This window comes from Scyliorhinus canicula, chromosome 15, assembly GCF_902713615.1.
Source record: "Scyliorhinus canicula chromosome 15, sScyCan1.1, whole genome shotgun sequence".
NCBI classification, from domain to species: Eukaryota; Metazoa; Chordata; class Chondrichthyes; order Carcharhiniformes; family Scyliorhinidae; genus Scyliorhinus; species Scyliorhinus canicula.
The window spans coordinates 7,921,993-7,935,918 of record NC_052160.1 but is presented as its reverse complement, the minus strand read 5'-3'; the positions used below and the strand labels follow the sequence as shown (position 1 = coordinate 7,935,918).

Sequence of the window (13,926 nt, the reverse complement as noted above, 5' to 3'; positions counted from 1 at the left end):
TTCTTGAACTTGCATGATGAGTCAGCTCAATACTCAAGACAGATCTGCAGCAGTCAGCTTATATGCAGCAAAGGAAAGTTTGGAAGCAGAGAACCAGACTATCCTCTAAAGGAATGGCATATGGAAGCTTCTAAACTGGGATAAAAAATGTGTTGGAGGGAAAGGACTATTCACCTCCTCTTCCATCATTGCTAGGATGTCTGCAGGATTCCTCAAGTGCAGTACATCTGCATAATCAGAGACTCCGGTGTCTTTGGTGTCTTCAAGCTGCTTTGTCCGTTGCTGCTCGGCAAGGCTCTCTCTTGGCCTTGCAATCTGCACCGTGCCAGCTGGCAGACACTTGCTTTCTCCAGAGTCAATTAACACAGAGAAGCCAGCCAGATCTCTGGGTAATGACAGCGATGGTTGCTCCTCACAGCTCTCTACCCGAACACAAATGGTGGCTTCTTCAACTGCAGGAATAAACATCAGAAAGATCAACGAATGCATCTCCTGCAATTCTAACCAGACATTCTGCACAATCAACATTTTATAGTGTGATTTAATCATATAATTAATATTTTAATGAGTTCTCAGATATACTGGAACATGATGGTTTGGAAACTCTAATAAAATGCAATGGAACTTTGAACAGCCAGGGCAAACAAGCTCAAATTGAATTTCAAAGCCATGAACAATGCAATAATTTGAAAACTACAAACAAAATCATTTTCTTAGTATACTGGTAGCAGAAATATTGGTGCAAATAACTGGAGAAAACAATCGCGATACACTCTGAGAAAAAGGCACCATGTGCAAAGCAAGGTGAGAAAGCCTGCATAAATCAGCATAACTCCTGCACAACACCAAACATTTGAGACACAATGTCCCGGTGATTCCTCTTCCCACCTTGGTTCAATCTGCGAAGCATGATAAATCTCAAAATTATTCGGAAGACCTCCAGATCTATACTGGATCCCTGATGTGGAGATGCCAGCGTTGGACTGGGGTGAGCACAGTAAGAAGTCTTACAGCACCAGGTTAAAGTCCAACATGTTTGTTTCAAACACTTGCTTTCGGAGCACTGCTCCTTCCTCAGTTGAACCTGAGGAACCAGAGGTCACCTGAGGAAGGAGCAGTGCTCCGAAAGCTCGTGTTTGAAACAAACATGTTGGACTTTAACCTGGTGTTGTAAGACTTCTTACTGTACTGGATCCTGACATTCCACTGTTGTGTCTGGATTGCAACATTGAAAATGTACCCATTTGATCCAGATCCTCCCAGGTGATTTACAAGGTGTTAAAGAATGAACAGTATTTTAAACTCACGTTAAATTTCCCACCCAATATAAACTAAATCACGTTTAAAAGTTCATTACATTTCTCTCAAAAAAATTAAAAACTAAGGGGAAACAAAGTTGCTCCGTTGTTATTCATTGCCTCTCATTATTTCAGTCGAGTATTACTGAAACAAAGCTCACTTTTCTACTTATTTTCTTGAATTTGTTTTGATGTCACCTACAGTATACATCTCCAGTAGAGGAAACATTCTGCAGACCTACTCCCAGATCGCTCTCCCATTGTAACCTTAACAATCCAGGGCAGTTCTCCCTCCAATTCTTCCTCTTTTCCCATGGGGAACGGCTTGGTATTCAATTGGGAATAGGAAACAACTGTTTTGGAAACTGCAGGAATTATCCTCTGTGGCATGACGCACTGATGATTCGACATGCAATGTCACTCATTTAGTCTCAGTATTTAAAAGCACATCATCGAGATTAAAAAGGCGACGATGATTGAAATACTGTTACCTTAAAAATAACTAATTGCTGATGCTGATTTTGCATCTACTCCACATTCTCTCTAACGTAGTTAAAGATTGTCCCAAAAAGCAAAGGTGAATTAAGAAAGAGTATTAAGGTATCAAAATCCCAGATCATCATACTTATGTGCAGCGTACTTAAATAAAGGGAATCTCGGGTTGCGTCTCAAAAACTATTTTATGGAACTGAAATGTAGGTGTTAGAACTGTAATCATAAGAGAATTTTAGCTATTAAAGCATTTTTGAGCAGGGTGGTGAAATGTTATTTTACTTTGGTTGTGGGAATCCAAGTTACAGCCCTTTCAAATTCAGAATAATACTGATGCAGGATTGCAAAACGCTGTACATATGATGCACTTTCATACACGATTTTATGTTTTATGGTTATAGGGAGGGCATTGGTATAATTGTCAAATTTGAAATGATCATCGTCGAGCCTCTCTGACCAAAAGCCATTATGGGAATTCTTTCTTTAGGATTTTGGCCTGATCACTCTTCGGTCTTGGTGTGGCCAAGATAGCATGTGGCCTGTTCTCAATACTTCACCACTGTCACTCTGAAACTAGTCACTGCCCTTAATTCTTCACCCAAAAGTATCAATTGGAATGCCATTCCTTACGTTAAAACATTTTACTTCAGAGCTAACAATCACTAAGCCAGCATTGTCAGGCTACTGAAAAAATTCCAGACCATAATTTCTTCAGTATCTGTTCCCAGCAACCATTAAAGTCAAATGGTTGAGACTTCAGATGCTTATTCCCAGAAAATATATCACAGGACGAGGCCATTTGAACCATTACACCCACGTTGGTTTCAGGTTTTCAACTGGAGCTAACTATTCTAATTTCCCTCCCCCTTTCCTTTTATTCTTTGTTAATACTTATTCAATTTAGTTTTAAACAGGATACTCCCTTCCTCAATAGTAACTTGTGATCGTTCATTTTTTGCTTGAATAACTATTAAAAAAAAAAATCTTACCATCTATATTGTGGAAACTGGTTTGCTGGTAATCTTTCCATTCAAAAGACCAATATCAACAGTATGTACAAGGTTTCCGATGTTAACTGTGTTTATATTTTTCAATGGGGTTTTTCCCATTAATATAATAGTATGGAATGCTGGAATAATTTAACTATTTGAAAATGAAATGAATTTTATGCTCATCTGCAGCATCACCTCTGGCCACCAAGGAGCATTACTGAGCGTTCGATTGAACATCACACCTCCAAATTCCCTGTACGAGTGCCGGTGCTATCTATAACATTTTTTAAAAAATTAATGTTTTTACTCAATTAAGGTATATTAGATTCGCTTCCCGGCCTTTTGGCTCAGATCAAGTGTAGTATTTGCTCTGCCTTTTGGCTCAGATCTGGTATGTCTCTCTTGTGGGGACCATGAATTGGATTCAATGTGAATTGGTTTTTGGAGCAGGCAAGGAGCTGGATTAGGGGTTCGCCCCTGTCCACACTCTGAGCCCTGGCTTTGTAACTCAGAAAAACTAATTTAAAAAAAAGAAATGAAGGTATGTTAGGCCACTGCGAACTCACTTCCCCAAAAAGCAAAAGCAGAAATTTATAAAGAAAAAGCTAACAGGAAGTACATACGTACCTACACAATATTTTGTATATATAGATACACCTGCTATTGATTCTATTTTTAAAATCTCAGATATGCGTGTAGGTCCATACTGCTGCATGCTGTCTTCAAACCCCACTTCACCTGAACACTATACTTGATCTTGTTCGTCCTCTTGTTATTGATTTTTCAAAACAGTGGAAACAATATTTATTCTCTCAAAACCCATCAAAATTATGAAAACTTCCTTTAGATTTTCTCTGCACCAGTGAAAAAGACTTGAAAAATCGGTCTGGTCAATGTTCTACATAACCCTTTCATTTGCTGCAAGAGATCAATACTGCAAGCCTACTAACATCTTGCATTAAGTCAACATTCATTTCTTGGCTTTCTTTATTCAATGCTTCGACATTTAAACACAAAATTCCACTTGCCCTTTCTAATTCCATACACACCTTCACAATCCATATATCTGCAGCTCTAGATTTCTTGTTCTTTCAATAATTCTTACAAACATATATTTCTGGTGGGTAAACTCCCAACACAAGGAAAAAATCTCATATTACAGGAACGGAATGATTTAATTGCTCTTCTGTTGAAACAAGGGGCTAATTATACTGTACTCCTGGTTACAAATTACACTCAAGGAATGAGATTTTATCTCGGAAGAAAAACACCCCATCTGAAAATCCATAAAGAACTAATAATATTCGTTATCAGCAATCACACTCTTTTGTCTCTCTTAAGGTCTTCAAGTGCCCGGCTGAGTGCCCCGTTCTCAAAGGACAGACATTTATGAGTTTCGGAGGCACAAAGTTTATCAGGATTTGGGTCACATTATGGGTCAACTTGAACCCAGTCTCAATGAACAAAACACCAATCACAAGACCATTCTCTAGCCCCATAATTATAATGATGCCATATATCTATGCATTATTCTACAATTTCTTTGACACTTACTTAATCCCAAGGATTGAAACACATCCATAACAGTATTGGTCATTTAACCTTTGCTAAGCAGCAGGATTTTGATATTTATACAAAAAATGTCACCGTTCTGTGAAATTAGTTTCTGCACTGTCCGTTACATTCTGGTCTAATATTGATGTTGCAGACCATTCACTGCACAGGAGTTTAAGAAAAGGGCATTTGAAATTGGAGTTAGCGGTGTTAAACCAACATGACTTCAGCTTTTATTGCTGAAGAATAAAACTTATGTGGACTGGATAACTATGCAAATCTATTTAATTTTATCATGGTTATGATATTAGAGCCACAGTATTATATCACAGAATAAAAGAGACATGTCGAAGCTTTATTTCTTACACATCAGGATACTTTGCAAGAATGGCAATATAAGGAGAAAACAACAATTTATACTGTATGAGAAAAGTGTGCTGATTGGGATCAAGAGGATTCCAATGGTTGAGATGTTGCCATGGGGAATGCATCAGTTGATCATGACTGACAGTTAACTGCCAAGCATTGTTTGAAATTTAAACCAGGCAGCTTGATGCTGATTGGTCAAAGCATTGTGCCTGAGGAATGAGTCATCAAATGGCTGCTGCTTATTTTATTTCAGCTGAAACAGGCGTAATTTGTGTACATGTTTTGGCTGTAAAGAACAGGCTATGTATTAACATATGCAGCTTCCAGAGCAAGCAAATGCACTGCGAGCCCGTGTGACAATCGTAAATTCTTTGTCAGCGTATTTCTTAGCACACTGAGGATTGTTTAACAAATGTCATCCAAACTTGGAATCTAATGTTGGGCACTGTGGTTTGAATTTTGCAAACCCAGAATGGTTTGGTCCGGTCTTTACCTTGCCTGTTGCAAAGGAGACAGGCTGCTTGATACAATGCGGCAGTCTTTGGGATGCATGACCTACATACTGTACATTTGCATCTACTGGAAGCTACATATATTAATATACATGGCCCTGATTTTGCAGACAGAAAGAACATGTGCACATATTGTGCCTGTTTCAGCTAAACAAAATAAGCAACAGCCAATCGCTGACACATTCCTCAGGGCAACAGCTTGACCAATGAGGGTCAAACTGCCTGGCTTCAATTTAGAACAATGCTTAGCAGTTAATCGTCAGACACTGGTGCATTTCTCCATGGCAACGTCTCTACCAGAGTCCATTTGCCAAACAATCAGGATTCTCTTCTCATAATATAAATTGTTATTTTCCCCTTATATTGGTAGTCTTGTGAAATGCCCTGACAAGTGAAAGATTACAAGCTTAGATATGTGTAATATATTACTGAAAAAAAAGATATGTACAACTACCCTATATGTGTCTTCAATAATAGATCATAGGCATCTTATTCTCTCAAGAACATATCCTACCCCATTCTCCTCTATAATCTTCCATTTCTTGTGTACAAGGTTTCTCTCCTGCAACGCAGACAAAACATGTACATACATTACGTCTCTATAATTAGACGTAACAATGCTCAGGAATTTTCATTTTCCCTCCTTCCGGGAAGGTGTGCAACCTCTACTCAACTTCTTTCTCTAACCGCACATCCCACTCAAATGGGTAGCACAGTTGGTAGCATTGTGGCTTCACAGCACCAGAGTCCCAGGTTCGATTCCCCGTTGGGTAACTGTGTGTGTGGAGTCTGCACGTTCTCCCCGTGTCTGCGTTGGTTTCCTCCAGGTGCTCCGGTTTCCTCCCACAGTCTAAAGACGAGCAGGTTAGGTGGTTTGGCCATGCTAAATTGCCCTTGGTGTCCAAAAACGTTTTGGAGGGTTATTGGGTTATGGGGATAGGGTGGAAGTGAGGGCTTAAGTGGGTTGGTGCAGACTCGATGGGTCGAATGGCCTCCTACTGCACTGTATGTTCTATGTAATCTATGTAATCAAATCCATCTTGCTTACAAATCACAAAAGTCACTGTTCTTTACTTTGAACCATAGAACATAGTGCAGAAGGACATTCGGCCCATCGAGTCTGCACCAACCCACTTAGGCCCTCACTTCCATCATATCCCCGTAACCCAATAACCCCTCCTATTCTTTTTTGGACACCAAGGGCAGTTTTAGCCTGTCCAAACCACATAGCCTACACGTCTTTGGACTGTGGGAGGAAACCGGAGCACCCGGAGGAAACCCACGCAGACCCGGGGAGAACGTGCAGACTCCGCACAGACAGTGACCCAGTGGGGAAGCGAACCTGGGACCCTGGCGCTGTGAAGCCACAGTGCTAGCCACTTGTGCTACCGTGCTGCAACCATACTACATTGAGTTTTCAAAGTAACGCATCAACACACACCTTCTTATTTATGGTGCTTCTCAGAGTCTCTCCAATTGGGATCATTTCATTCTGTAATGGTGTTTCTCTTTTTAAAAGTTTATAAGTGAAAATTTAGATTAAGGATGTAAAATTTTAGCTGGACATGATACCAATATCAAAATCCTTCATGAAGACAAATATTAGTTAATGTTAAAAAGACAGCGACTGAATAGATGCTCCGGTCAGGATTGATATTTGTATTATTTGTATCGTGTTTCTGTGTTTTTTGTATCCTAGCAGAGTGTCATGCAGCGCTAATGAACCAAAGACATTTGTCCATGAGTAAAAGTCTATTTGAAACCCCACCAGTTTGCTATATCTAGATCTAGAAGTTTGGGACAATCTTTAAAAGGAACAGGACATTAGGTTACTGTATGTTTTTTGAGATCAGACAGCGATAGGTTAGACTGCCTTCTGACAGACCTGTCCTGCTGCTCTCCTGCGCCATTGCTGCGGTGCCGGCTGGACGCACCTTGTCAGCTAGACTTTGCAAAGGTTTAACTGGAGGTGGTGCCTCACTGCTGATAGTAGAGAAGGGGACGAAAGGCGGCGTGAAGTGCGAGAGACCGGCCTCCAGAAGCCTGGACAGAGTAGGGGCTCCTAACACAAAAGTGCACAAAGAAACATACAAGGCTAATGCAGACGGCAACAGCAACCATTTTCAACACAAGTTCTTTATTTAGTTAAATGACATCTAACCCCACTGAGAACTTAACTTTCTAAATGTTTTTGATGCAGAAGCATGCAGTAAAGACTGCAATGAAGACAGTACAGCACAGAACAACAGGACCAGCTAGCACTGTCCCAAACAATGCCACGTACACAACAGCAACAAGGTCTATCCCTTTCTGCGCTATGTCTACAATGTCAGGAACCAGATTGGTTTCTACTTCTGGTAAAATGAGAAATATGACAGTCAAATTCTCTTGCGAATGGCATGAGAAGATTGGCAGTACCTCGATCTCTTCCTATCTGTTCACAGTGACAGTGATTAGCCAAATCCCTTATCTGTGGTATCACACCAGAGCAAACCGATGCATCCATGTACGGCACCGCACAAAGGAACAGAGACTGTCTCAATATCCAGAACAACATAAAATGAAAATGAATAAATTCTATGTGACAATGAACAGAAAAAGTCAATTATTGACTGCCTTGCACAATGATTAACGGAATTTTTAAAAAAGGGAATGAAAATAGTAAGATTCATCAAGTCTGTTGTCACTCACTTTCTCGGCATCAATTCCTAGGTTTCAGGTGTACATTTGCCGACCCAGTCAAAAGAATACCTACTCTAACATTCTTCCTGAAGATAGTAAATAGAGAAATGGGGCTGGAGAACATTTTTCAAAATAAGAAAATTCTGTTAATTAAGAGCCGTTTCAATTGGATAACAGTCAAGAACATACCAACAATTGGTAATTGTTGAACACTCAAGACACCAGAATTGGAGGTAAGAAATTCCAAATGACAATGAACGGTAGGCTGCACACATACAAGTCAGTGCAGTTTAAGACCTGGAGGGAAACTTGCAGGTCAGTGTTTTCTCATGATTTTGCTGCTCGTGCTTCTTGATGGTACAGCTCACGGACCAGGGGCATGTTGCAAACTCAAGTTTGCTGATTTTCTGCAGTAATTCCTCCCAGTGGATACTGCAGCCAAAGTCTGGTGGTGAATGGGATGAATAATGGGTTCAACAGTAGGAGGAATGGCCAAATAGACTGCTTCGATTCGGATGGTTCAAGCTCTGAGGTATGTGGCAGTACACAACAGATTGGAGCAAGTATTGCCGAGCAATCCTGACTTGGGCCATGTCGGTAGTAGAGAGGTATTGAGGGGTGAGAAGGGGAGTACTAAGTCACTGAGAGTTTGTAGCCACAGTACTGATGCGTCTGTCCAGTTGGGCTCCTGCTGAACTGTGACCTTCAGGATACTGATCTTGGCAATCTGGCAATGGTCATGCCTTTGCTGGTAAGTAGGAGGTGATTGGACAATGGGCTAGTGCTTGGTAATTAAATGGCATGGATGTTAGATGCAGCTTCGAAGCCAAGCATGGAAGCTGCCAGGTTGCTATTCCATTATTGGAACATTTTTTGAATAGAGCTGAAAATCTCAATCGTCAAACGGCTTTGTTATATCGACAGAGGAAAGATCACTGATGAAGCAACATTATTTGCACTTCTGTAGCAAAAACCACCCAAGGTGCTTCATAGGAGTGTTACCAGACAAAATTATGTCAAGTACGGTTGGATCAAGGATGTTGCCAGGAGGATTCCAGCAGGGATACATGGAGCAGCAATGATTTACTGCTGGCAACAATGATGGTCACACCATGACGCATCAGGTACGACTCCAGCCGCTGAAGAGTTTTCACAATGCTATCAGTTTTGCTCAGGTTCCTTGGTCACTAGCGAGTGAGTCAGCTGTCATGTCTGCATCAAGACTCTTGACAGGTTCACGAGCGGAGCAGTTCTGGCAGAACTTTAACTGAGCAGTAAGAAGTAGGTTATAAGTCGGTACGTACGTGTGATAGGACCAATAATTACTTTTTCGTCATTTAAGTCGTTGATGCCTGGGCAGCAGTTGGCTTTTAAGCTTAACCTGCTTTCTGTGGGTAGGCCATAACCGGGCAATTTTCCAGATGCTACAAGAATTGGTTGAGAGTGAAGAAACAACTATAAAATCAGGTGGGCTAAAAAGTGGCAAATATAATTCAGTCCAGAGAAGGGTAAGTCCATACATTTGGGGAGAGGAAACAAGGCAAGAGAATACACAATGAACGGTAGGATACTGAGAAATGGGGGAACAGACTGAATACATGTCCACAGGTTCCCAAAGGTAGCAAGACAGGTGGATAGGCTGGTTAAGGCAGCAAATAGGATACTTGCCTTTAAAAGCTGAGGCATAATATATCAGAACAAGGGGCTATGCTAGAATTGTATGCAGCACTAGTTAGGTCATAGTCGGGGGACACTGGTCACCGAGTACCGTTCTGGTCACCACACTATAGGGAGGATGTGATTGCACTACAGAGGAAATTTCTCAGTATGTTACAAAAGTTGGAGATGTTTTAATTATGAGGAAACACTGGATAGACTGGGATTATTTTCTTTGGAAGAGAGGAGGCTATGGGGAAATTTAATGGAGACACAAAAAATTGTGAGGCTCGGATGTCTTGGATAGGAAGGATTATTTCCCCTAGCAGAGAGGTCTCACTAGGAAGCATAGATTTCAAGTAAATGGCAGCAGGGTTAAAGGAGGATTGAGGAGAATTCATATGAATTTATGCAGAGCATAGCGCTGACTTGGAACTCACTCCCCTAAAAGGGTGGCAGAGATGGAAACCTCGTTCGCATTTAAAAATTACTTGGGTATATACTTGGAAGTACCCTAGAGCTAGAAAGTTGGATTAGTTTGGATCGTAATTTATCAGCTGGCTCAGAGAGAATGGGACTTCCTTCTGTGCCATAGGTTTTCCCTGTCTACGTGCGAAACAGAAACAAGCTGACAGATTCCACTCAGAAAAGATCATCCGTGTAGAAGTAGCCCTTTGGATGGGTATCATGCTTTGGGCAACTTTTCACTTTGCCCTCTCGTGTTTTATGCACCTGTGAAATAGCTGCCACATCCAATTTGCAGTCACGCTCCCGGGATTCATCACCGATAACATCAGCCCACCAGACTGCCAAACTGAGTGCGTGCTGTGATTTTGCTTTGGCAGGAAAATCTGGGCCTATTTTGTGGGTATGCCAGATTGGGCAGGGGATAAACAGATCTCCCGGGCTGAGGGACACTCGAAAACTGTTGGGTTCTTAAACAACTCAGGATCATTTTTTCTAGTGCTGGCCCACAAATGACCAAATATATTCAATTCAAGTTTGTAACTTGCCGCGATAAGAATTAGAACTCACCTGTATCGATAAGCTATGGTACCCTGCATCAATATAATGACGCAGCACATTGCATGAACTTTAAGGCACAATGGAGTTGAATGTATGAGCATAAGTGCAAGTGTCAAAGGGACAGGTGACGCCAAAAGAGACAAACAATTCTTCGGTAAGAAAGTTTTGGTGAGACCAGCTAGACATTTCTGAAGTATTATAAAAATCTATAGAAAATGATCCTGGGGGTTGGTGGAAAAGAGTGAAGAGAAAGAGTGGGAGAGAAAGAAAATGCATCAAATACGGCTTAATTTCTAAAAATACCTTGCATTCAAATCAACAGTTCTTATTCCAGGGTCCAATCTCAAAGACTGCTCACCTCTTTCTTTCAGTACATTTAGTTATCTAAAGTAAGGCTAACTAGTGGGTATTATTAGAAAGCAATCATATTTAATACTAATTTGCATCAAACAGTCTGCCAGTCAATGTCAATCAGCTGCAGTCTCACTTTGGCTAAGTTACATATGCAGTGAGTATCTATCAGTCAATAAGACAGTGTGAACTTAATGCCAATTACAAATATAAAGGACCTTGGGCCACAGATTTCTGCTCCTTTTTGTAAACAACATCAGGTGAAACAAGTCACTCAAAATCAGATAACAAACTTGTCACATTTCTACTGTAAATGGCACCGAAATGAGCATGAATAAAACTGTTACCTGCAGGTGTTGGGGACACGGGAATACTGCTCTGTAGCTCTGGGACATGCAGAGTTGACACACCTGTCCCTATTTCAACATGTATACTCGGACTAGTAATATGGCTGGAATTCACCTGGAGCTCAGCTTCACTGACCTAAAACAGGGAAAGTGGCAAAATAACAGACTATTATGATGCCAGAGGCATATTTTCTACTGATGTGGCAAGCTGCAAATACATAATAAATCATTTAGAATATACAGATCTGCATGGGTGACTGAAAGGAAGCATGTTATGGTTTCTGTATTTGAGATCGAGCCATTATCAAAATGCAGAATGGTATTTGTTCTCTGGTAATGAAAGGACCACAAAACAATGCAGGTCTCATCACAAGACATTGTAGGTTACAGTGGTGAGATTAGACTCACCACATAAGTAACTTTGAAGCAGTGCAATTCCTTATCATAAGACATAGGAGCAGAATTAGGCCACTCGGCCCATCGAGTCTGCTCTGTCATTCATCAGGCTGATATTTTCTCTTCCCCATTCTCCAGTCTTCTCCCCATAACCCCTGATCCCCTTATTAATCAAGAACCTATCTATCTGTGTCTTAAAGACACTGTGATTGGGCCTCCACAGCCTTCTGCACCACCCTCTGGCTGAAGAAATTCCTCATCTCTTACAGCCTATAAACCGTTACAATCGACACACTTATAAACCCATTACTGTTCAATTTACCTAATCCTCTTCTCAATCTTGGAGATATCCTGCACAGTAGGCCTTTGCCTTTCACTGGGGTTTCTTGGGGGGAAAAACCTGTTGGTTACTTACAAGCCTCGGGCTGGTCGGCAGGAGACTCCCCTTTTTCAGGAGCTCAGACAGCAGTGGAGAAGGTGGCGGCGTGGCCTTCTGCCCCAATAACTTTTTCTGGGGAGAATCCTCCAGAACCGGAGTCAGAGGAGTTTCAAGGTTAGTGGAGGTGACAGCAGGTCCAGGAGTCTCAGGGGTTGAGATCACTGGAATAGTCGGAACACTTCCAATGTTCATAGACACCAGCTGCACAAGGGAAAGATAAACTCTTACATACACTTCTAAATAAGCAGCACACCTACACACATGCCTTACAACATATACCGTCAGACAGGGTGAGCACAACCACAGATTAATAGTCATCAAAGGGAAATCTGGTTGAGGTATATCCACGGAAGAGGTTTCCTGATTAATGAGGTTACCGAGCTAGACTTTCCTTATTCAGTAAATGCAGCTCTTCAACTTCAAAATCCAAATAAATTCTAATTCTGTGAGTAAACACTGGGGACACAGTCACTAGGCAGGAACTGTGACAGTACAGGACTGTTCCCACCGCTCCACTGCATTTATTTATATAGTAAAGCGGGCAGCACGGTGGCGCAGTGGGTTAGCCCTGCTGCCTCATGGCACTGAGGTCCTAAGTTCAATCCTGGCCCTGGCTCACTGTCCGTGTGGAGTTTGTATATTGTCCCCGTGTTTGCGTGGGTTTGGCCCCCACAACACAAAGATGTGCAGGCTAGGTGGATTGGCCACGCTAAATTGCGAAACATGAATTGGGTACTCACATTTTTTGAAAAATTTATACAGTAAAGCATACTTTGGCACTGCATGGGGCATTTACAAACCATGTTTGACACCAAGCCACCCAAGAAAATATTAGGGCAAATATTAAAGGGGAGAGGGAGAGAGATTTAGGTTAGGAATTATGACCTTGGGTTCAGCAGACTCCAATGGTGCATCATTTAAAATAGGGTATGGCAAAAGTCTTTGGATCTTTGGACCACGCGCAGCCAGCGCCATGTTGTACGGTGCAGCCACTGCAGGCCTTCGCCGTGCGGCCACAGACCCAGCCACTCTGCGGCTGTATCAGCAGGTAAAGCCGGGGGCTTTACTCGGCGTGGCTGCTAGCCCCCCCACCGGATGCAGCATCGGTGCGGGGGCGGCGCCGACTTTTCGGTCGTAAGGCTAGACGGATCCTGCGGACATAGCCGCAGAATCGGAGAATCCAGCCCAAAGTCTTTGCGTAAAGACAATGGATAAACTCTATACCCCTGCTCCAGTTCTGCCAACCCAGAGACCATTCCTTCAATCCTGCTAAATGCTAGGTACCTACCTCCCAAAAGTGTAATTTACATATCATCTTGCTCTGTATTCTCAGCTTTAAAGAGATATCTTCTCAAATCTATACACTTAATAAATTAACATGTGCTCAAATGAAAAATGTTAATGTCTGTTCAATAAGATTTTAGAAAATATCAGATACACTGAGGGAACTCTATTCCAAAAGCAATTCCATGATATCATCTCAAAAATAGAGCTTGGCTTATTTAGCGCTGAATAGGTCCATCAGGGTAAAGCTCCTCCCACTGCTATAAAAAAGCAAATGCTTCAAATGAATGTGAACAAAGCCATGGCAGATCTACAATAGGTTAATCGTTTAACTTTAAAAAGTTTGCACTTCTCGTCATTGTTCAGTGCATCCTCAGGCTCACTGTCAGCAACGCCCATGGAAGCTCCAGATAGAAAAATACATTTGCTATATTCAGAAACTAGATAGCTCATGACTCCCATCAGTGGGATTTACAGTGATGGATGTTAAGAAAATGGAGCAGGGAATATGTGGAAGGCAATAAAAAC

At 41.6% G+C, this 13,926-nt stretch overlaps 1 protein-coding gene and 1 non-coding gene across 2 annotated transcripts in view; one reads left to right on the top strand and one right to left on the bottom strand.

Moving 5' to 3' along the window:
- The window catches only part of LOC119978145 (bromodomain-containing protein 8-like), an 86,755-nt gene that overhangs the window by 59,493 nt on the left and 13,336 nt on the right, over positions 1-13,926 (bottom strand). Inside the window, exons 9-12 of the mRNA XM_038819585.1 lie at positions 12,091-12,315; positions 11,280-11,415; positions 7,103-7,279; positions 175-452 (exon numbers count right to left, since the gene is read on the bottom strand). Of these exons, the coding sequence (XP_038675513.1) occupies positions 175-452; positions 7,103-7,279; positions 11,280-11,415; positions 12,091-12,315 (816 nt within the window). The remainder of the gene's footprint in view (positions 1-174; positions 453-7,102; positions 7,280-11,279; positions 11,416-12,090; positions 12,316-13,926) is intronic.
- On the top strand, positions 3,109-3,302 carry LOC119979145. The gene has a single exon (XR_005463651.1). It is a non-coding gene; the product is annotated as a U2 spliceosomal RNA (small nuclear RNA).